This window comes from Sinohyriopsis cumingii, chromosome 14 (assembly GCF_028554795.1).
Source record: "Sinohyriopsis cumingii isolate HCF-2022 chromosome 14, ASM2855479v2, whole genome shotgun sequence".
Lineage (NCBI taxonomy): Eukaryota > Metazoa > Mollusca > Bivalvia > Unionida > Unionidae > Sinohyriopsis > Sinohyriopsis cumingii.
In genome coordinates this window covers 76609522-76635365 of record NC_142974.1, presented here as the reverse complement: position 1 = coordinate 76635365, position 25844 = coordinate 76609522, and the positions used below count along the sequence as shown (strand labels likewise).

The 25844-nt window shown below is 36.0% G+C and overlaps 1 protein-coding gene across 5 annotated transcripts in view; it reads left to right on the top strand.

Moving 5' to 3' along the window:
- The window catches only part of LOC149784185 (uncharacterized), a 36521-nt gene that overhangs the window by 1493 nt on the left and 9184 nt on the right, over positions 1–25844 (top strand). The window contains exons 1-3 of one of the 5 annotated variants that reach the window (XM_089932259.1): positions 2005–2222; positions 22214–22244; positions 23670–23813. In XM_089932259.1, the coding sequence (XP_089788385.1) occupies positions 2208–2222; positions 22214–22244; positions 23670–23813 (190 nt within the window). In that variant the 5' untranslated portion in view covers positions 2005–2207. Of the gene's footprint in view, positions 1–2004; positions 2223–8187; positions 8470–18604; positions 18704–18786; positions 18888–22213; positions 22245–23669; positions 23814–25844 lie in introns of those variants that run through there. The other 4 variants (XM_089932261.1, XM_089932257.1, XM_089932262.1 and 1 more) reach the window with 4 other exon arrangements.

Below are 25844 nucleotides of genomic sequence, written 5' to 3'. Positions count from 1 at the left end.
CCTTATGACTACATACAGATATATTATGACTGGAGAGGTAAATGATCAACGGCCAAAGTCACAAAAATTGGAATTATTTGAACACAATTAAGAAGATAAAGTTCTTAATTCGTTTGTGATATAGTAGCTACTTTGTCAGTCTCCTCATGGTTTTCTTTTACTATTTTGGCAAAATGCATGAAAGCTTAACCTACCTCATTAGAGAAGCCCATTGTAAGATTGATTGTGATTTATGTTATCAGAGAGTATCGGCAACTTTGTTTTCTGTTGTACTCAAAAGGAGATAATACAAAATCTTGCTCTCTGGACTAATCTAGCAAGCTAAGGAAAATTCAACTGCCGTAGATACACAAAGTAAAAGGATCGAATTTCGAGAGCAAGACACATTAGACATCTTTAGCAAAATGTCTTATACAAATTTCATGACACGCTGGAGATTTCTTTTTAACGAATGCGTCAAAAGTTGACAATACAGGATGCACTGATATTGTGTTGTCAGTCGTCACGCAATGCTTACGCACAGATCTTCCATAATGCATACATTGATAAAATTTCGTCGACCGGAATGGTTTTTAATACAATATGACTGGCATTTAGCGATAGAAACAAAACACTAAAATACTGGTTCGTTTAGATTGGTCTCGATCTCAATTCTCTCACAAAGTCATGTTGGGCAGCTAAGTACAGGTTAGTTTCCTCAGTCGTGAAAATCGATGTTTTTATTTGTGCTATTGCTGAAGATTTCCAAACATTACGTGGTGCATAAAAGTCATTCAGCAAAGAAATACGAAACTTGCGAACGATTATGGAGTAGTTTTCAACTGATTATCTCCCATTCAGGAAGTAAACTGTCACATGCTTGTTTTTTGAATTTGTCTTCACTTCTGGATAGCTATTGTTTTAACACGTAATAATATGTCTCCGAACAGCCATTTTAAACAGATATAAAAGTGGTCTTCCAAATTTCTACAGACATTTGCATCTCGCGCCTAATACTAATGGTAGTTTACTTCCGATATCGCGCCTTAGTTCTTTAGAGCCATAACAATTCATAAAGTGCGTTATTTGCTGTCAGTTTCATTGTAAATAAAGCTTAGCATGGAGTGTGATGCCGTATATTGAGTGTTAAGCATAATATTGAATTTGTAGTATACGTATAAAATGTATAAAACGAAATAAATAGTCACAATGGTTTTAAACGATAGCTCTCTAAACGTGAATCGTGGATGGATGCCAAGACAGACAATAATAACCAAATAATAAATTAATAGTTCACAAAAATGGTCTAGGCACAAAAACGAAATAGACTCCGCAGGTAATGAATCCCCACGTGTCACATTGCTTCACATCACCATCGTGTCACGCGCCATATTAGTCAGCCAAAACATAACATTTAGATTCATATTCGTATTTTGTTCTGAAATAAATAGGTCCATTGCTTGCGCTAATGCAAAGTCAGTATACCTTGATTATAGGGACAGAGAATACATCCATTTTTTCGATTGTGTTTAAAAGTTAGAGGTTAAAGTCAAAGTCAATCGGAACACATTTCCGTTGAAGTGACGTTCCGATTGAATCCAATTTATCAAGGGAACCAATGATAGATAGTCGTTTTGAATTTTTGTTTCAAAACATTGATGTGCGACAAGTAAAGAACGAAACTGCGGGCGTTGCGTTTTATCTAATGTTGAGACATTCGAAGTATTCAGAAAAGGAAAAAAAAAGCTTTGCATTTGGTCGACACGGCCCATCATTCAAAAAATCCGAAACATTATCTCGATTTGCTCTATTTACTTACGTATGGTGTTGAAATGTGCAAATAAGTCAAGTGAGCTTGACCTTTCATTCGGAAACTTCTTTAGTGTACACCACAATAGGCACTTTAGATTTTGCTATATACGGTTTCCTTAACTGGATAAATACGGCAATTTTGTTATTTATGTCTAAGTAGTATGGAGTAGAACTGAATAAACGTCAAGCCTTACCTATGTTTCGTCTATGACGGACCTACCTCTGAAAGAGTAATATACTTTTAGATACTGGTTCTCAGGTTACGTTGTTTATAATCGTTTAAAAAGCTAAATAGCACAAGCGAACAATTTATATTTTGACAACACTTTGCTAGTGGAGAATATCTGCTTGAGGAGGAGTTTAGTTCACGATTCAAGGACCCATGTAGCAGAAGTACAGACGGATTGCCTTTCACAATGTCGCACCTTTTTGTGAGTATTTAGTTTTTATCAATAACAAAAATGAATAAATAAAACAATAGACAAACAGACGCAGATGCTGGAGGACACACAGACAGAAAGAGAATGGTAAAATAAGGAGGGAAGGAACCAAAGTATGAGCCCTAACTGAAATGCCACAATCTCGTTATGAGATATAAATTGTGTTTTCTGTTATATCTCTTTTCTACTAATTTTCTTTTCTTTTCTTCGTGTTTTTCAGTAAGGAATTATATGCATCAAATAAAATGTAAATAAGTTTTGTCAAAAAGCTGTTGTTTCAACAACATCTGGGTCCGTACAATAGAACTCATTTATAAATTAAGCTTTTATTTTGACTAAAATAAAAAGTACGTCCCCTAATAAAGTATAGAAAATAGTTTATAAATGATGTAATAGATGTTAGCAAGCAGCATATCGTATAACATCGAGTGTTGCAAACAAATCCTTTTTTCTTCCAAGAAGTCCGGATTCGGCCAGTGTGGGTATGTGAGAAAGCTTGCCAGTAGCTTCTCGTGGGTCGATGGTTCTTCCCGGGATTTTCCCGGGTTCTTCCTCCACCATTGATACTGGCCGCCATGTATAGCCTATCGTGTGCTGAAAAATGGCGTTAAACCCTACAACAACAACAACAAATCTTCCAAGAAATCAACCAACTCGTTTTTCATTTGTCTTAATATCATGCTCTATTTCTAACAATTCCTGATCGAGTAACACAATTAATCTATTCAAATTCTTCTTTTTTTTAGAATAAGCTGCTTTATTATCTTTTTTTGAAGTTTTAGTTCTTTTGAAAGTATAATGAATGTCACTTCTGTTGTAATTTATTTTTGCTTTAGCGAGTCTTTTGTCAACAATATTTACCAGCTCTGTTTCTTATCCATATGTCCTTCATCTTCTTCTCTAATTGCAGATTTGGCAGATTCTTGCTCCTTGAATTCATTTTTATCGTGAATGCTTTTGGCATGTTATGGAAAAAAAAATCATCATACACTTTGATGACTGAAAAACATTAAAGGTTATGTTTAGGCATCGGACCCATTAAGGTAGTCAAAACTTAATTAATTATCACCTACTAGAAATCACTATTTGGTACAAACTGTAAGCAAGATAAAGTCTTTAATACGCACTAAGCTGCCTTCTTTCCACAAGAAACGCCGTTAATCCGGAAAAGTCCGTATTTCAGATAATATAAATAACACACACATGGGTGTAGATAATTATCGACTATGACGAACCGTTGTGTAAAATTCTGAATTTAATTTGACAGAAGTGTCATATGATGATGGTTACAGATTAATTCGAGAAACGGGTATCTTGAATGTAAACGTGTGTAAATATCTTGAAAGATCAGGGAACAGAAACGGTTATAATACCAAAGAGAAAACAATGCAATACAAAAATGTACACGTGGAAACATATTAAAATTATATTAAGAAAAGATGCGCTTGACATAAAAACAATATGATAAAAACGTCTGAAATTTTTAGTTCATTGAGTTCCAACATTCAGAATATTTATTATTTCGTGATAAATTAATCAAGTGTGAATAATATTGTGACGTTTTTCACATTCAATGATTTCCTGCCTAGAAATGAAAGTGTTAAAGTGTACAAATTCTGCTACATATTACCACACCAGTTGATTCTTTGTACATATAAATAAAATGTGGACGACTCAGAGTGTCAGTGAAACAAATTATTACATCCTATTGTACACGTCAATTCACAAATTAGAAGTACAAATCTGTCACTCTTAATTAGTGATGATACCTTAAGATGAGCAACGTTGAAACAGTATTTCACAGTAAATACACCTGGACAGGATACAAAAATCGGAGAACACATCTCTTAGTAGAGTTAAACACGAAAGGCGATTAAGGAAATACTAATTCCGTCGCCGACCAAAAACAAACTGAAATGATAATTAATCAAACAGTACATCCAGGGAGGACAGTAAAGGCGAGGACTCAAAAGGCAAAGTTGCAGAAACGTCTAAAGTTATATGAGAAATTTACAAAACAATGGTTTTCATGAAAGTAGGTATCAAATAGAAACAAGATTTGGGAATACAGATTACAATGATCAAGCTGTCTATGTATTTTCTTGTCAGATGGAATTACACGCAAACAAATATATAGAAGGAAGGGATTTCAAGCCATATGTCGATTTTTTACGATTTTTTGCAAACTACCAGTCAAATTTAAACTATTGCCCTCACTAGATAGATGATGGCATGTAGCGAAAAGGAAGATATTCAACTAATTCTACAGCTATCGTCAACACATTTGAAACTTCATTAGCGTCATACTGGGCGATGGTATTCATACTTGATTTGATCAACAATAAACAAAAAACATATGAAACAAATTTGGTGCGGGAAACTAAAGTATTCATTGACGCATTGCTAAATTTAACGAGTGAAAGGATTAACTTGACTTACCAATACAATGTTGAAACGGCACACTAATGACTTAACACAACAGCAAAACTAAATAAAGCAAATACAAATTGATGAGAAAAATCCTAGTATGCAATATAAAACAATTCATATGGAGAAGAAAAAAAAACTATTGCTAGTGCATTCATCTGGTTTCATTTGTTTGGCAGTTTTTGTTTCGTATATATTTATTCCCTGATCAACGCGATGTTCTTTTTATCAGGTGCCCTGAAAAGATCGTTATTAGCCATGACACACACATATAATAGTGCGATAATACTATCATAAAGGTTAGATAAATTTTAATTCGTACTCCAGGGAGATTCGAACCCAGGTCTGCGGGTAAACGGCACCAGTCATCTTGCCTACACACACGAGACAATATTCCATTACGACCAAGCACGCGTCACCAAAACTGACGCAAATGAATCGGTGTTATATGCACTCGTATGTAGCAGGCACTCTCACCTGACGACCTAGTAATTAATTCTGCCTACTAATAGCAAGCATTCTCCTATATAATCCAGGGATAGCACTAACCGTTCTGTCTGGTGTATATATATATATATATATATATATATATATATATATATATATATATATATATATATCGACAGTCAATGTTGGAAAAGGAATGTGTTATAATTCGGACTATAACTTCAGCTGCTTGAAATGTCAGGCTTCTAATACTCAACAACAGAATTTATTTTGCTTCTCTTGTAGCAACGCAAACTTCCTACAGATTTCAATTCCCTTAAGACTGAAAACTGAAACATAACTTTGAAATAAAATTGCCATTTGTTCAGCATGTGTGTGTGATTTGGATTTTACAGTTTTTCAGTCATATCGCTACAATGTGTGCAGTCTGGCAGTTTATAATGATGTATAGCACTGGGCCATCATGCTGCAGACATGTCGCATCACGTTCCACCCAGTTCCTGACACCAAGCCTACCAATCCTAACTCTGACTCCTTATTGCTTAGTTGTTAGTGCCGTTTTTATAAGTATTTGGTCCGACTAGGTCTGGGTTTGAACCCGCGACCTCCCACATTCGAGGCGGACGCTCTACCTACTTAGGCCACTGGAGCGGTCAGGCATTTGTTCATATAAGGTGAAACGTTTACTGAGGAATCTAAACGGTTAAATTTAATTACAAACCACATAAACAGCGCTGAGAATAAAACCACCTTATCTTTGTTATAATATATATTTGTATTATTATTTTCTCTGTCTCACATCTCCCTCTCTCTCTCTCTCTCTCTCTCTCTCTCTCTCTGGGGAATAGTTGACAAATAGTATTGTCACTCCATAAATAGCATTGTTGGTGGTATCAGAAATGATACTTTTCGTAGCAGCAGAGGCTGTAAGACTACAGCCAGCTTTTAAAAAATATTTTGTTGATTGATTTCTTATTGCTTTTGAATACCTTTTAGTCGATTTTTAAAAAAAGAAACAGTTTTCTAGCTTTCTTCCTGGTTTCGATTCTACTCCATTGCTTTGTATGAGTGTTTACTACTTTTTTGATTTCTTGGATTGCACGCCCAAAGTTCGTTTTACAGCGGAATTCCACAGTTTTCTAAATTTAGCTTGGTTTTTTTAACTAGTAAAAGCTACACGTTGATAATATTTCATGTCTCTATTGTATAAATGCCCGCACTTGTCACGGTACGGGGGTATGTATTGGTGGGTGGGGGTATGTATTTGGCATATATCGATTACGAAATAAAGGATAGACTGAGTGCTATAATGCGACAAACAGAGCATGTTGAAATTACTTCCCCAATGCTTCCTCCCTCTACCGTTATTTATTTATTTATTTATTTATTTATTTATATTCAATAGATATGGCTCACTTGAAATTGGGTTTGAGGTACCATATTCAGGTTTACTTTTGAACGACAATTGATGGTCAGCGTGTTCCACAAACTTGAGTCTATCCCAGTCTTCAGAAGATGTTTTGTGCACGGAATATTTTGACCACCGTTGCTAGGACGTTAAGGTTTTAGACTCGTGCAAACAATGGATAGAGTTCAATTTATGGCATCGGTTTAATTCGAAATGCACATCATAATGAGTTCTTTATGTTGGGCATTGTAATCTACGGCCTCGTTAGATATGACCTTTGGTAGTGTTGCAGTGTCGTAAAACACCGAAAACCTTTGGTAGTGTTGCAGTGTCGTAAAACACCGAAAACCTTTGGTAGTGTTGCAGTGTCGTAAAACACCGAAAACCTTTGGTAGTGTTGCAGTGTCGTAAAACACCGAAAACCTTTGGTAGTGTTGCAGTGTCGTAAAACACCGAAAACCTTTGGTAGTGCTGCAGTGTCGTAAAACACCAAGACCGAAACCACTTTGGTAGTGTTGCAGTGTCGTAAAACACCAAGACCGAAACCACTTTGGTAGTGTTGCAGTGTCGTAAAACACCAAGACCGAAACCACTTTGGTAGTGTTGCAGTGTCGTAAAACACCAAGACCGAAACCACTTTGGGCACACCTCCATAGCCGGATTAAGCATATTTCACTGTATTTGCACGCAAAGTTTTCTCACAGGACAACTCACCAACAAAATTCCCTCTTTCATATGTATTTTCATTATTATAAAAAGTTCTTTCAAAAGTTATTGGGAAAATAATGATATACATTCAAGACGAAATTAAAAACGTGTGCCCCTCTCATTCAAAAGTTAGTCAAACATGTAAATTAGATCATGACTCAAAAATGAAAATATAAATTAAACGACCATTAAAGTAAAGTTTGTCTGTCCGTATGTTCTAATGATCAAAAACAATATATTTCATTTGTAGTAAAAAAAAAAGAACCATTTGACAGGACACACACACACACACACACACACACACACACATATATATATATATATATATATATATATATATATATATATATATATATATATATATATATACAGAGGCGGCGTTAGGAGTGTGCGGGCCCTAGGGCCGACCATGACCGCGCGGGGCCAGAGTATCGGTATCTCGACTGGTATGCTCTACTGCAAACACTGATTATGTCTAGACTAGATCAACTTTCGCGATTTGCGTGTATTACGTGCGGCCTGTAACAGCGTTTCTAATTTACAGGAGAATATAGCTTGAAAAGCTCACAAGGACGACCTTAGGCCTGAAGCTCGGGGCCCCCTCAGGAGCGGGGCGACCTTCCCCCCACCCACAACGCAGGTTATATATATATATATATATATATATATATTCCTGCATTTTGTTCTTAATTTATTTTAATAAAGATGGATATACAAGTAAATTTTTCGCGTTTTCTTCAAGTGTAAATATTAAAACTACTTTTTCTTAAGAATCGGTATGGCATTTTTAACCTATTGGTGGGTGCTGGGATGTTTCATATATGTACGTATGTGTTTTTTATTTATGAAGACCTATGAAGAAATATGAATATTAATGCACAGTCAAGCAAAAAGCAAGTTATAACTTGCATTGCGTCCCTCAATCCCTTCACTTCCTCTTTCTGTTTGAATCAACCACGCTGACGTAGAGACCGTCGTGGGAGGGAAATTTCCAGGTGATATAGCTATATCGTTCATAGTTTCACCTGCATGGGACTCTGTCGGCTAAAGTGTTTGATCAAAAGATGCGATAACATTATCTCTGCATGATTAATTTGCTGTTACAATGCTAGCCACTATGATATGACCTCCGGGTGCAAGGCTTAAACAGTCCAACGTGTTCTAAAAAACACAAGATACTAGCAAGATACGAAATATTCTCAGTCACACTTTGAAACGGATTGGACACGTTTCTACAAGATAACCACGGTAATCTAGTTATATACGCCTATCATTCATTCATTCATTCATTCATTCATCACTGAAATATATTTTTCTCTAAATTCAAAGAGGAAGATGAATGTCGATTGAGTAATGAATGCTACAGAATATCTGCTTCAGCGTATTTGGCCAGTAGAGGTTGTTAGCTAGAGTGACAGATAGGTAGCTAGGTATTTGGCCAGTAGAGGTTGTTAGCTAGAGTGACAGATAGGTAGCAACGTTGGTCAGAAAAGGGAGTTTAGCTAGCGTGACAGATTGGTAGCTAGGTATTTGGCCAGTAAAGGTGGTTAGCCAGCGTAACAGATAGGTAGCTACGTATTTGGTCGGTAGATGTAGTTAGCTATCGTGACAGATAGGTAGCTACCTATATGGCCACTAGAAGTAGTTAGCCAGCGTGACAGATAGGGAGCTACCTATTTGGCCAGGAGAGGTAGTAAGCAAGGGTGACAGATAGGTAGCTACGTTTTCTATCTCCTTTGATATGAAGCAAATATATGCTAAGTAACTAATCAGTGACACTAAATTACTTTAATGTTGAATCCTATACCTTGTTACTAATTTACGTCTTGTAAGAGATACTAAATCTACAGCAGCTTCTGTCGATTTCTGGTATTATTATTATTATTATTAATTGCCGGATTACCATTTAAGCACACTAAGCACGTGCTTATGGCAGCAGCCCAACAGGGGCACCATAAAAAACATCAGATTAATTGTTGATGATCAAATTGAATGAATTATATATGACCATTTCAGTCTGTATGTACGAGTATTTTGATCTGGAATATTGGCAACACTGGTATTTTTCTCACCTTTCTAGCTTTTAATGGGTTTTCTTTTCACATTTTGTGGGGTGACATAATATGTTCAGCTCTTATGGCCCTGGAAGGCCTATTATTATTATTATTATTATTATTATTGGTTTTTGTTGTTCTTGTTGTTGTTATTGTTGTTCCTACTACATCTACTGCTCTCGCTACTGTTGTGGAGAAGAAGAAAAAAAAACAATTTTTTTAATTACGCTAGTTCTGTTACACTTTTATTTTAAAAGCCAAAAGCTACTCAAATTTCAGTTAGTATTTTTTTCAGTTTCCAATACCTAATAATGTCATGAGAGTTGTTGTTGTTGTGGGGTTTAACGCCATTTTTCAGCACGATAGGCTATACATGGCGGCCAGTATTAATGGTGGAGGAAGAACCCTGGAAAACCCCGGAAAGAACCACCGACCCACGAGAAGCTACTGGCAAGCTTTCTCACATGCCCAATTGGCTGAATCTTAGACTCGAACCGCCGCAGACAGAGGTGAGATGGCAGTGATCCGTAACGAAGAGCGCTTTAGACCACTCGGCCACTCGGGGCCCCGTGTCATGAGAGTAAACGTCTAACAAAAATTTAATGTACTCATTTTAAATATGTATACATACGGGAAAATAAAGTCATTTTCATCGATATCATTATTAGACACACAACTTTCTTTCCTTTATTTTCTTACTTTTCTTGTCTTTCTTTGACTTACGTAAGTAATTTTGTTTAAATGACTTTAAGTTATGCTGAAATATGATAGAACATAGGATAAGTTCTGACTGTCCTTTAATGTTTACCGTATGTACACACTTAAAAGTTGGAATCAAATGCCAACAACTTAAACCCTGATCTGTGTTCGCAGAACGCACAGGCAGATCAGGGTGTATGTCCTTTGTTCTACTGATTATGTCAAATCAACTGCATAAACCAAGATCAACTACCACATTGTGAAATGTCATATCTGGGTATGTGTAGTTTCCAGTTGGACTCGACTTACAAGCGACTATACTTGGTATTTTTAGGTGAGTGAAGTGTTGTGCAATTTTCTACACTGATGTATAATTTAAAAGTGGTGGTACTTAAGGGATAACGTTTTATCCAAGTGCAAACCATTGTCATATGCACGCAAAGAAAATCTTCTAATCTATTTGCTCTTACTTCAGTTACGTTATAAAGATATCATATGTCACGAGCAACGTTGATTAAAGCACTTCCTTGTATAGTACTTCGCAATATCTGCACATCGCAGACATTTTGTAAAAGCATCAATACATGAAACTATAGCCACAATAATCATTTACAGCTCGAAAAAATAATAGTCATCATCATCATCATCATCATCATCATAAGTTAATAATAATAATCATAATATCTTTCGCGCAGTGTAAGTACTAATTGTTTGTACTCATCACTGCCTGAAAGCCAATGTACATGTAGTTTCTCCATTTCTCAATAGTTATATGCATCTTTAACTGAATCTGTATGTATGTATGTATGTGTCTGTTTCTCTCTCTCTCTCTCTCTCTCTCTCTCTCTCTGTGGGTAGTTATGCACGCATGCACACACGAATCGACGCACTACAATATCGATATAATAATAAATATTTGGGGGCACAGGATAGCCAAGTGGTCTAAAGGACTCGCCTTTACTTATCACTGCCGTCTCACCTGTGTCCTCGTGGGTTCGAATATCGGGCTAGGCCAGTGTGGCTATTTGAAATAAGCTGCCTGTTGTTATAAATGGGGTTTTCCCCAGTTTCTACCTCCAGCAGTTTTATCGGCCGTCGTGAATAACATATCTTGCGCTGGGAAATAGGATAAACCTAACTGAACAATAACAAATAGTTGAATAGATTGTTGTTTATATATTAAATGCCGTTTACATTATATGCACACTGTTATGCGAGAATTATAGATCTCAAAATCGTGTTCTTTGACGCCTTTCCCTGTGCCTATATACCCTGTCCCAGTGACTATTGGCCCTTTCCATGTGTTTAGACCCTTGCCAGTGCCTATTAATCATTTTCCATGCGACTATTGACTCTTTCCCTGCGACTATTGACCCTTTCCCTGCGACTATTGACCCTTTCCATGTGACTATTGACACTTCCTGTCACATCGCTTACTAGTACTTTTGTTTGTTTATTTACTGCGCAAACTAGTTTTTCACCAGGTATATGGTTTAGCTTGAAATACAGAAATTTATCATTTTTGGGATAAGGGCCATTAGGGGATGGGGGCTTCAGATCTATATTAAAATTACAATTCTGATGAGTGATTGGTCTAATCTTGGTGACGAATAATACTACACCTTATGGATCCATGTTACAAACATTTTATGTCGACAGTATGAAACGAAAGTGGCAACGAAACGTGCGAACAAAACAATTAATTGTTTTATGACAAATACCATCATTTAAATTACAACGCTGGCTGTTTCCATCAGGTCGAATGATAATGAAGTGTAGTATCAACATTTTTGTACACCTGTGTGTATAAATATACCATGTCCACGTGTTTTCTCTGCAAATCTACATAAGGTTGCAGCCTTTCTATTAATAAAACTGAGGTTATGTACAATTTTCTGGCTTAAACTGGCAGTTGTTTGCCAAATTATGTTCTTATCTGCCAACAAAATCTGTAAATATGTGTGAGATTCATTTGCCTATCTGTCGGTATATGATAAAAGTAGGAGAGGAATTCGTCTGCTGGTGGGGGCTCCGAGTGGCCGAGTGGTCTAAAGCGCTCTCCGTTACGGATCACCGCCATCTCACCTCTGTCTGCGTGGGTTCGAGTCTAGGATTCGGCTAATGTGGGTATGTGATAAAGCTTGCCAGTAGCTTCTCGTGGGTCGGTGGTTCTTCCCATGTTTTTTTCGGGTTCTTCCTCCATCATTAATACTGGCCGCAATGCGTAGCCTATCGTGTTAAAGCCCATAACAACAACAACAGCAACATCTGCTGGTATGAATAGGTGGGAGGGTACAAAATATGTAGGTGGTTTGGCTTCTTGTTAAATAGTATGTAGGTTGGTTTGTTGCTGACAAGTGGTTCAGCTGGCTCGTACATAGGGCGCTGCATCAAGAAAGCTAACAGTTTACTTCATCCCTCCATTCCACGTTCAGTTAATATATCCTGCCTGTACACGTCTTTGCGAAACATATTTTTACTATAGATACTTTGTACATTCTTTTGTACAAATACGAAACTTAATGACACCTAAATGGGTTATTTACACCTTAAATAATAATGACCAGCGGTTTTAGAAATCTAAAATGGTATACACAGACAACGGGCACACTAATTTGAAGGTCTCATATGGCACGTTCACGCTAATTCGACTCTATTAAGAGCGTCTATAGAATTCAGCAGATGTAGTGAAAAGCTGTTTTCACAATATTATATATCATTGCAAAAATTAGTTATTAGCAGGTTTAGTTTAAGTATTTAACGGAGATTCGATTACTTACAGACAAGCTAGAGCAAGGAATATATACAGTGACTGTGAGAAAATGTGAACAAAAATGTGAATAGTCGAGGAAGTTCATGTTAGACGATTTAAACTTTTGGAAATGCGCCCACCATCATGGTGCAAATACAAAACAATTTCCAAATGTTTCGAGCTAAACTAACTGGTCCATATTGGAGAAGAAAAACAACTTACATCGAACAAACAAAAAAAACAGTAAACACAGAATCCGAGAGAAACTTTATGAATGACAGAGGGATATCCACAAACAATAGACAAAGTAGAGTAGAAGAAAGAAAGAAGAAACAATTTATAAACCTACCTATATTGTGTGTTGTCCTCATCACCACAAGGTTGTATAACAAAAATAATGTTCCACACAGAAAGAAAACATTATGGCGAATAACAGTTCTTTCAAGTGAATCCAGCAAGGGACTTCGTGTCATAGATTGGGAAAGATTAATGCACAAAATGTGCAACGCGCAAGGCAAATCAAGTTTTTTAACTTGCTTAAGCGTTTTGTTTTTACTATCATTGTCAAAAGCAAAGCATCAAAAGAAAAACAAAAAGTTAAAACAATCAACACAAAAGAGAGCGCTGAGTTCACAAAGGCGTTGAATGGAATTACTGTGTGAATATGGTACATGCCCAATCGGACGCGATTACTGGTAAAGTTCTAAATACAAAATTGCATACATACGTGCGCGTGCAAAACAAATTAGTAAAATAGGACCTTACAATTAACATAACCTAGGACGATAAAACCCTCCAACGGCACCTCAGCAAAATGGTGACTATATGGCGCCTATTAAAGGTATAGCTAAATAAATATTAAAGCAAATAATTGCCAAAGAACAAAACCCTCCCAACCAGACGCAATCACTATTAAAGATTACCATTGAATTAGCCAGCAGAAATGCAGCTTTCAAACATTTAAACGTGAATGAGGTCGTTATGCAAAACATTGATTCTGTTCAATCACACAGGTCTGTCTCCCAAACCCGAAGATATAAGACTTTATCTAATTGGCTGATAAAATTAGCGATTATGGTAATAACATGGGTCATGACTAGCCGCTGTCAGATCTTCACGTATGACAATGGAGAGCCGATCGTATTCAGATTGATAAAAGAAGAAGATAACGATGTAAATATAAATAATTAAAAATGCTTTACGCAGACAAGTTCCTCTACATAAAGCTGGACAAGAATTTTACTAAATAAAATATCGAAGGATTTGATAATAAATAAACTATGATAAACGCAGTCATGATCATAATAGAAATAACAAATAATAATAAATTGATGTCACTGGAGGAGAACATACATGAATGTAATGTGGGTTAAACCAACAAATTTGCAATGTATTCTCATCTACAGTATCCACGTTCATTTTCAGATCATCGATGATTTGACTCAGTTGCCTCCTTTAGTGGGACTGGACTGAGTGTCCGGCAGAGTTCATAGTTTTGTGTTGACATTATTTCTCATGTGAAGTTTATGTTTTTTTCATTCATTAATTCATTATCTGAAATGTATTGCGTTGCCAGCATATTGGATGGCACTTATTTTGCTTTTCATGTTGACATAAATGTCGCTTATATTATCTCTTGCTAGTTTTTGTTTGATACTTTAAATAACAACTAGCTTCGTATCTGTATGTATACATTGTTTCCATACTTTGATTTAAGTTCAAATCGGCAATATGGAGTTTTTTGTTGTCGGGGGAGGGGGGGTATTTGGGGGAGGGGGATTTGTCGATAAGCGACCATATATGGTTCTTTCAAGATATTATATGTCCATGCAGAGGAGTCAGTAACGTTCCCGTCCCTCTTATCAATTCGTCCTATATTTGGGGTATTATATTTGTACGTTGGTTACGAGAGGGATATAGTTATTGTCAGTCTAAGCTTTGTATCCGCGGAGACCAGTTCAGATTAGCTTTGTCTGTAGCTGGATCTATAGCTTAGTTATTTTATCCGCCTCTTTTAAGTTTCTAAACTATGTTGTTAATTAGATCCATTGTACGTGAACATATATGCTGAACAAATGGTTTTGAGATAATATGTCCATAACGACAGCTGCAAGGTGCGCGATGTTGAGAGAGCCGGTCGGTTAGCAGTATCATTCAGTTTCAATGTTTCCATCTTATAATATGGATCGGGTATACATGACTATACGTGAATTGTCTGATGGTTGCAACGGGTATATTATGGTGGAATGGAAACTGTTATCAACTTCAAAGACTTGTACTGGAGGAGTTCTATATTCCTACGCATCCGCTATCCAATATAGTCGAGGTCAACATATGGGTTTGTGTGGTGCTTGATTCAGCTGCGATTGTTCTGGACATTCCATAACTTTGTCCTCATAGATGCCCGTTGTTGTACCTTTGACGTGAAGATAATTTGATTATCAAACACAAAACTGTGCAATCTTCACAAAATGATTCAGAAGCTTTACAATGTATTTTGTATGTGTCTGGGGGTGGGGGAAGGGAACGAAGAGTTAGGACGGCTGTACCAAGCATGCTTCCAGCCTTGTATGCCCTCGTCATTTGATATATTTGTGTAGCAGGTGAAAATACATGCACTGAAGAGGGTTAACTTAATTGGCACATTCTTGTACGAGTTTCTTTGAAATAGTTGGTTTTACTAATCATACGGCATACAACAGTCGTTTCCTTTCCAACGAGATCCATCTTATCACACTTGTCGTGACTGCATAATTACAACCAACAAAAAATGACAACACACTCTGTTATCTTGTTTGAAGTGTTTGACATACGGTTTACAAAACAGCTCCTTTGATGTAATTTTGTTCCGACAAGAGTGAAACGGAACCACTACTGAACTGTACAGGTGAGCGTCTGCTGTTATGACGGTACATACTCAATGGATGTCAATGCTAACTTATCGTGAGCTACATATATGTTCTACCCTACTTCTGCATACATATCTCACTATCTCAAATCGTCGTAGTGTGTGTGTGTGTGTGTGTGATTTGGATTTTGAATGTATCATTATCAACGTTTCGGTCATATCACTAAGATGTCTGCAGTGTGACAGTTTATAGTGATGTATATCATGCTGCAGACAGGTAGCATCATATCCCACCCAGTCACATTATCCTGACACCATGCCGACCAGTCCTAATACTAACCTCTTGGTGCTCAGGGCCTAGCGAGGTAGATGTTAGTAACATTATTATAGGTGTTTGGTAAGACTCGACCGGGGTTCGAACCCGCGATCTGCTGCAACCGACGCCACCGAAGCAGTCTCGTCGGAGAGAGTAAACTTAGACTACCAATTGAGTAGGACAAAACCGTATACTCTACAGCACGTTAGGGAAATAACTCCACAGGGGCTCGTTACAAAGAAAATCAAGGGATGGGGGTTCTAACCTGTAATAATATAACACAAGGGAAGACACCGGTCCGCACCCCTCGGCAGTTCCAACACTGCTAGTTTATCCTAATTGCGTCTGCTAATTTCCAACTTAGGCCAGTCGTAATCAAGAATAGTTCAATTTTCAAAACAGCTCGACACACTTCGTTCAGTTTGTGATATAATGGAGAAAATGCAATAATTGTTCGCCGATCTTGACGTATGGACATTATCCAAACTCACAGCGCGATTTTTGCATTCGGACAGTCTTGGATTTCACCATTGACCGCGGAATTGCGCACTCGAGTTTGTTCGGATCTTACCTTTCGGTCAATGGTGAAATCCAAGACTGTCCGAATGCAAAAATCGCGCTGTGATTTGGGATAATGTCCATACGTCAAGATCGGCGAACAATTATTGCATTTTCTCCATTATATCACAGACTGAACGAAGTGTGTCGAGCTGTTTTGAAAATTGAACTATTCTTGATTACGACTGGCCTAAGTTGGAAATTAGCAGACGCAATTGGGATAAACTAGCAGTGTTGGAACTGCCGAGGGGTGCGGACCGGTGTCTTCCCTTGTGTTATATTATTACAGGTTAGAACCCCCATCCCTTGATTTTCTTTGTAACGAGCCCCTGTGAATAACTCTGCCAGAACAAGACAAGTGTAACATTTAAATTGATAGATGTTACACTTAAAAGAAATACAAGCGATGGTATAGATATAGATTAGGATAACCTCATAAATGTCCAATAGACAGAAAGTACAATAATCCCATAAATCAGATCCCAAGCCATACCGATACTGATGGACGAATTGGGCCTGGTCTCTCCTATTCCTTAAACAATGTGAATGGTATAGGACGATCTGTCCGTCTAATATCAATGTACATTTTACACACTTACCAGTATTTCTGGCGGTTCTTGCGTCACGGTGTGTTGAAGGGCTCTTTCCATTATATGTAAAGAATATTCCCGGATCAAATCCTATGTTTAACAATCTGTAGATCCACATGGAATAACATAATCCTACCTCTTGTTATCGTTTCCAATTTCATGGATACACCCGGCTGTTCTCTCTGACTAAGCGACCAATCTGATGAGATTTTCATTACTTAGGACAGTTGGAAGTATCAGTTGCTTTGGTCACGTGACTCGATTAGACAATTGTTATCTGTCATTTGCATATTTTATGTATTTGCTTTTTTATTCATCTAAGACTGCATTAAACGGCCTGAACGAGAAAAGTCCAGTTTAACTTGTGTTTTTAAATATTCTTGTTATGCTTGTATGTTTGTTTCCTATGTCATATGACAAATCCACGGATGCTTGAGGCGAGTCACATTGCCAAATAATCCGAAACTTTCCAATGAGTGAATGAGCTAAAGTCGAATCTGACTGGTTGCTCAACATGGGCTCATACCTAATTAATCCCTGGGTTGGATGATGTGCCAAACATGAAGTGAGCAGGTATTACGTTTTACAGATGTAGGTCAAAAATATTTAGAGGTGCATTTCGGGAGGGGGCTAGTGCCATTGTTCCATATGAAGGCGACCATGTTGCATAACTGGTGTAACAGTCATCGAGTTCAACTCCATTATCAGTACTGGTTTTGTGCTTTTTGTCGGGTTATTAAAAACCTCGCTAGCAATACGTGAGGCACTCGATGTATATTTCATTTCTTTCTATAGCAAACGGAAACATAACACCCAGTTTATGCCTAGTTAAGAAGAGACATCAGCTCTATGCTTCCGGTGCTATTTTTTTTTTATCTAGTGGAAGAGGTTTTTGCATTTTAAAAAGCACACAACATTTGTCAAAAGACAAGTCATTCTGCAAATTGGTATGTCTGTATCGACATGAATCTATTCACTAATCATGGCCTTTAGATATATTCTGTGTATACTCTTTTTATCGTACGTTCCCGTTTCCTACACAGCAATAACAGTGTTCGGCATGCTGTGAATTAACCCCTTTGAAGCCATCGTTTACCTCTACTTAATATCACAATTATTGTACATTTGTTTCCTCCACATTGTACTAAACGCAAGATAAATATTGATAACTTATTGATAAAAATATTTATACCGTTATATCTATTTACAGTATTTTTTTTATTTTCAAATTTATAATAGGAATCTGACTCATTGCAGGTAATCATTGTAACGTGAATTTTGACGTATTCTGTATATATCTCTCGATTCATTTTTGAACCTAGATTTAAATAATGTACTCAGGTGTTTTGTATCAATACTATTAATTAATTATTCTCCCTAAAAGTCGCCACGATACGCGTAATTGCATAGACATACGTAGGTGTGAGCAACATGTAAAGATTCTTTCAACAAGTTTCTCTGTAATAATACACTTTGCATATATGATCTTTGGCAATTGATTGACTGGGTATTTTGATAGATAAATTTGGCAAAGCTAAGGAGTCCATACACAGGTAAAGGAAAAATGAAACATTATGGTACATGTTCTTTAAGTTCAGACATAAGCTGTACATGTTTGCCAACAATGGGACGTTTACCAGAACTGATTTAATCCACCTTGGCAAGGTATATTTAACTGAGCTGAGCGACAAACGACAAGCATTTATCTTTTTGTGCTGACATTGGCATTTGCTTGTTACTGATACTTCATTTACTTCGGACAATATAGAATCGGTAGGAACAATATTTCGGTCTAAAGAAGTTTTTTGTTCCTTTCCGCATAAGTTTAAGGGAAGTATCGTTTGGGAAGGTAAGTGATATATAGGTTGGTGAATGACGAAGCTGATATCTAGTGTTTCTGTCTTCCCCGTCGCGTTTGGGGTTTACATCAAAGCATAATTTTCACGTTCTATATCTTTACTTGAAAATGCCAAATGTTTTGAATACCTCTATTGTATTTTCTGTTATGTTGTCTTTTTTTAATTATATGTGATCTTAGCTTGGATTTGATTTTATTTTGTTCTGTTTTATTGCTACTAATTTGGCCCCATGCAGAATTTGGTAATAATGAATCCCTTACGACTTCGTCAAGCATTTTATTTTGACTGCCTTATATATATATATATATATATATATATATATATATATATATATATATATATATATATATATATATATATATATATATTTTTTTTTTGGCCTGCAACGTTTAGGGGAGGGGTAGTTTTGTCTTTAATGGCTCTAAATTTTACTTTTGGTTATGTTTTTTATGTATTTAAATTTTAAATTCTTATGTTTCCCTTCATTGCACTGCATTATGTCGAAATCAAGGCCTTCTGTCTAAACGCAAATTGAGTGGCACGGTTAAGGTTGGGCCGAATACAGTCGGATTACACTGAGTAATTTTTATCCAAACGCACCCACATGTCTCGTTACAAAGAAATTAGGAGTATCCGTCAGTGAATAGAGGGCTTAGTGACCTCAACCCGTAACTACGTGAACGGCGTTTGGGGGCGGCAAGTGGGGCGACCGCCCCAGGCCCCGCTCTTGAGGTGGCCCCGCGCTTCAGGCCTAAGGTCGTCCTTATGAGTTTATCAAGCTATTTTCTCCGGTAAATTGGAAAGCAAATTATTGTTCTTAATTCGTGTCTTCGTGTTATTTGAAAAATGACATTAATAATCAGTTTATTAGGCCAAAGGCATTGTCGTCGTGTTATTATTTCGATTTTAAAAAACCGTTGTCAACAAACATAAATTTTTTTATGAATAATGAAAAAAAAAAAAAACTAAATTCGTGCGCCAAATCGCGAAAGTTGATCTAGTCTAGACATAATCAGTGTTTGCAGTAGCATACCAATCGAGATACCGATACTTTGGTCCCGCGCGGTCATGGTAGGACCCGCGTACTTCTAACGCCGCCTCTGCGTAACTATATCCCCCAGCCCTCTATTCATTGACGAAAACTCCTATTTTCTTTGTAACGAGCCATTGCGAACGTATTTATCGATACAAATTATGACACATGAAGCGCACGTCAGAGCAAGACAATACTGGATTCGATTGGCGTATTTATTTATATTTTTACTTTCGTGTTACTATATTCAACGGTAATCAGTAAATGCCAGAAAATGGAAACCTTTAAGAAAAACACTAAACAAACTTAAATATATAAATTTTCAACGATAGTTTGACACATCCTGGAACTCAAAGCATCGTCATTTTCATTTATCATTAGATAATAATTATCGCCAGACCATATACCCATTATACATTTATAGTTAAAGAAACTAAACTTAATTAATTAATACCAATGTGATGAGATTCGGTGAATGAGTCGGTCGAATGATGAAGTGAACACCATGTTTGTTAATCCTAACTGCCGTACATTTGCTATGTTAAATTAAACTTGTATATGTGTGTAAATATGGACAATAACGTTAGTATCCACCATACATATAAATGAATAAATTTACCCAAAATATCAACTGTTTTATATGAACCTTCACTTTTCCATTAAGTCGTGGCCAGAGAGTAATGTTGTTATATATGTAATAATTTTGTCCAAATTTTTGAACAAAAAGAAAGTAGCTTCTGAACATTGTAGTAATTGTGTTGAGCCATTGTAATTTACCTGATGTCAATATATATTGACTTAACCCCACCCCTTCTTCTTTCTTTCTTAAGCACACAAACAATGGAATTATCCTTCAAGAAGCAATTATAATTTATCATTCTTTAACACTGTGTGTCTGTCTGTTGTGCCAACGTGTATGTTGGAAGGTTGGTAATAAGGCAGGTAAGTACGAAAATGTTGTCTGCTAGCATATAGGTATATGTAGACAGGGACATTCATTTACTTTGTAGACGGCTCTCAATAGGTCCATGTTCTTTCCATTTCTCCCTACCTATATACACACATACATACAGACAAACAAACAGAAAGACAGACAGACATGCTACAATTCTTTTTTCATATAAATGAAGTGGCAGATCTCTCATGACAGTTAGAGGGTTAATTCTCACCTTTCATAATCACTTGATCTTTGTATGCCCTTCCATTATACCTATGAAATATCGCATATATGCGCAATTTGCATGCCATTGGTATGTCTCCGCAATCATGACTCTTATTACATTTATACAAGTTTTGCTGAAAGCATATACCCCCTTGGCCTCTACCTTTTGAAAAGAAAATTAGATAATAGCGGGTTTCAGTTAGAGATCGCGTGCGATATGCATTACGAAGAAATTGATGGCGGGGGAGCGGGGGTTGTATTGCCAATGTTAGAGACCAATCTAATCACTGTGCAATGCGCCTAAAGCGAGGAACGTACGGAGAGTACAAATTAAAAGTTCTCTAATTGTATCGTAGTATTAAATGTATTGAATGTTCTGCCTAGTATTATCAAGCACACTTCTATAAAATCCAGGGATAGCACTTTCCGCTCTGTCTGGTGTATATTTATAATTCTCTCTCTCTCTCTCTCTCTCTCTCTCTCTCTCTCTCTCTATATATATATATATATATATATATATATATATATATATATATATATATATATATAGTGGGAGAAAATATATCAAATCATAGCATTACTTGAAATGGTGTCTTATTTGCTCTGTGTGTGTGCGTTCGGGTGCGCTTAACAGCACATGGAGCAAGCACATTCTTGGAGCCAAGGAAAAAAATCTTTTCCAGGCAGAATCGATTCAGCAGACGTGACTTTAAAAATACAAAGGGCCACATAAAAGAAAACATTATAGATTGTCTGAGTAAAGCACAGCAATTGAATCTCACGCTTTAAGCACGAAAAGGTGCAATGGGATACGATGGGGCGGGGGGGGGGGGAGCGGCATGGGTGGTGAGGAGTGTAAAGATGGATGGCCGGGCCTACCACCTCGTGGACTTAGCCAACGCCCTAACGGAATAAAAAAAATATTCCCGTCTAGATAGCTGTATGTTTTTCGTAGTTAGAATAAAGGCCATTTATCACATGCAAGCGCCACTAAGGAAGACAACATGAAGAACTTTGAGACTTTGGGACATATTGCTAAACGCGCATTTCCTAGTTTACACACAACATCGACATAAATATTACAAGGCGAGAAAAATAACTAGTTTTGTTTTGTTTTTCAGATGGGTGAAGTTACTGAAGAGAACATCAAAGGTTTGTTCTGTTACATCTCGTAAGAGGTACCTCATTATGTGTATTCGTTTGTATATATGCTTCTTTATGTGTTCGGCAGCGAAAACTAAAACCACGAAGAAGGTGAGATTGAAGTGAAAGTCAAAGAGGAAGCTTATTCATAATAGATATCACTAAATAAGGAAGAAGGACGCCTGTTAAAACTACACCATTAAGAAATTAAATATTTATGAGAAAGGAGTCAATCTTTAAAAACAAAATTACAACAGTGGTCTCCACCTCATTTGCAATCCAAATTGTAATGTCCATAACTGAAGATTTGGGGAAGTATGATTTAAAAAAAAATCTTTCTTAAGCCCGATTCTTTGCAGACACAGGACTTAATCAATCAATCATGGCTGTCTCGAGTGTTTTACTGATTTAAAAGGACAGTATATAAATTATAACATGTATTTTTAAATTTAAATGTTACTGGTCATAGAGCTAGCTGCCCACTATATTATTCAACTAACGTCTGGGACTATTTTCTTACGCGCAACAAATAAAATGGTCATCGTATGAGCCAGTATGAAATAAATTGTTTCTTTTTCTTTCTCTCTAAAGTACTTGCATTAAAATAAAATCTGTGATGAAAAGAATTTCACATAAGTAATGATTTAATACTAAATTAATTTAAATCGTTGCATAAATTCAATAACAATTATTACCGATTTGAGCCTCTATATGTGTTACTGTGTAAAAACACCACATGACGTTATAAATGGTGCCTTTACGCCATGCAAAAAAAAAAAATTAGAAACGACTGAGTCATCCGAATTTAGATCAAAATCATTTCTCTCTCTCATTCCGCGGTTGGGTTAAATACAATCATTTTTTACCGTCATGCGATAAAGTATTCTTACTTTTGTGTTCATTTCAAATGAAATTTATGATCATCGTCTAATAATTTAAATCTTTAGCTCGCTAAGGTTCTCAAAAAATAGAAAGTGTTCGACTAATTTGAGAAACATGAGCACTTACGCAAAATCATCTACTATGTTATTTATATTTATCCCAACGTGTTACATTTAAACTGGAAGACTGATACAAGGGTGCTTCAGATAAGTCTTATCAGCTAGCGTTTTGAATAAAAATAATAATAAATTGAACTGACAAGGGTCTTGTTGATAAAATGTGCACGATGGTACTTATCAACACGTTTAAATAATGCAATATCATTGTAATGAACTTTGAATAGAAATTGGCGTCTGTATTGGTGGTGTGGTGATAGTGATGATGACAACGACGACAACGATTGTGACTTTGATTATTTACATTACGGCGACGACGACGATGATGATGATGATGATGATTGTTACTTATTATTATTATTGCAATCAGTAATATTATTATTATTATTATTGTTATTATTATTATTATTATTATCAAATTTATTATTATTTGCAGACATTAAGGGTGCCTTTGATATTTTGGACATGGATAAAGATGGTAAAGTGTCCCATGGAGAGCTGAGATCTGTAATTCGCCTGCTAGGACTTCTGTGCTCTGAGAAGGATCTTGATACTATGATACACGAAATGGATACCAATGGTAGGTCCATACCTTTTAATCTCTAAATCCGCACTTTTCGGATATATTTAGATTAGTCATATTTGTTCATCTGTGTGTCCTTGAACCTTTCCGTCAGTCCCTCAATTCACCTTGAACTCTGTTTTCATTGAAAGAAAGTTCATATTTAGCACGATGTTTCAAGAGGCTCAATGAATGAGAACGAAGCTGCTGAAATTTATGATTGTTTCCATTTCGTTATTTTATTTTTTGTAACGTCAATTGTAGCATTTGTTATGACGTCATAATCCATCCAACATTGATGTCGTATCAGACTATTGACATGATGACGTAGATGGTGATGTAAAATATTGCATCACCTTATTTCTTTTACATTCCTTAACCCTTTGACTGCATTGAATACATCATTATTTAATGAGAACATTCTTGTTTTTACATCTTTGAAAGCAAAACATACATTTGTAATGAAGATATGCCATTCAAAGATGTGCGTAGCACTTGCAATTAATAATGTTGTTTGTCAGTTAACCCTTGCGTATCTGTGAGCAATTCTGCGTGGTACAGTACTTAAATACTTCCTAGTAAAATGTGCAAAGATACGGGAAGTGATGAGCAAATCAAAATCCTGCTTATAATAACAGAACTGTACTTCGTTATAATACAAACATGGCCTGTTTATATCGAGATTAGATAGAAAAACCCATCTCCTCAAAGTTCATAACTTGTTAATCTTACAATCTTCTGATTGAACATTTGCTCAATTTGTTTTTAAACATGTCTGTTAATGCTTGATTATTCGAAGTGCTCTACGTTAGGGATCTGTAAAAGTCTCTCTTATTTTAAATATTCTGAATTTTTTTATCCTTGAATTTATCTAGTTTTGACCCTCAACAGAACAAACCCATTTCAAGGAAATTGCGTTTGTTGCTGGTTTCTGTAAAATAAGACGCACGACTGGTCATTGTATTAATCTGATCATAATATAAGTACGAGTGACATCTCGGTTTGTTAAGAGATACACGACTGGTCATTGCATTAATCTGATCACAATATAAGTACGAGTGACATCTCGGTTTGTTAAGAGATACACGACTGGTCATTGCATTAATCTGATCACAATATAAGTACGAGTGACATCTCGGTTTGTTAAGAGATACACGACTGGTCATTGCATTAATCTGATCACAATATAAGTACGAGTGACATCTCGGTTTGTTAAGAGATACACGACTGTTTTTAATACGTATTGTACTAATGTGATTCTACTCACAATATTGAAATACTTATATTGTAATACTATGGCAATATGCACAGTATTGAAATACTTATATTGTAATACTATGGTAATACTCACAGTATTGAAATACTTATATTGTAATACTATGGTAATATGCACAGTATTGAAATACTTATATTGTAATACTATGGTAATATGCACAGTATTGAAATACTTATATTGTAATACTATGGTAATACGCACAGTATTGAAATACTTATATTGTAATACTATGGTAATATGCACAGTATTGAAATACTTATATTGTAATACTATGGTAATATGCACAGTATTGAAACACTTATATTGTAATACTATGGTAATATGCACAGTATTGAAACACTTATATTGTACTACTATGGTAATATGCACAATATTGAAACACTTATATTGTAATACTATGGTAATATGCACAGTATTGAAACACTTATATTGTAATACTATGGTAATATGCACAGTATTGAAACACTTATATTGTAATACTATGGTAATATGCACAGTATTGAAATACTTATATTGTAATACTATGGTAATATGCACAGTATTGAAATACTTATATTGTAATACTATGGTAATACTCACAGTATTGAAATACTTATATTGTAATACTATGGTAATACGCACAGTATTGAAATACTTATATTGTAATACTATGGTAATATGCACAGTATTGAAACACTTATATTGTAATACTATGGTAATATGCACAGTATTGAAACACTTATATTGTAATACTATGGTAATATGCACAATATTGAAACACTTATATTGTAATA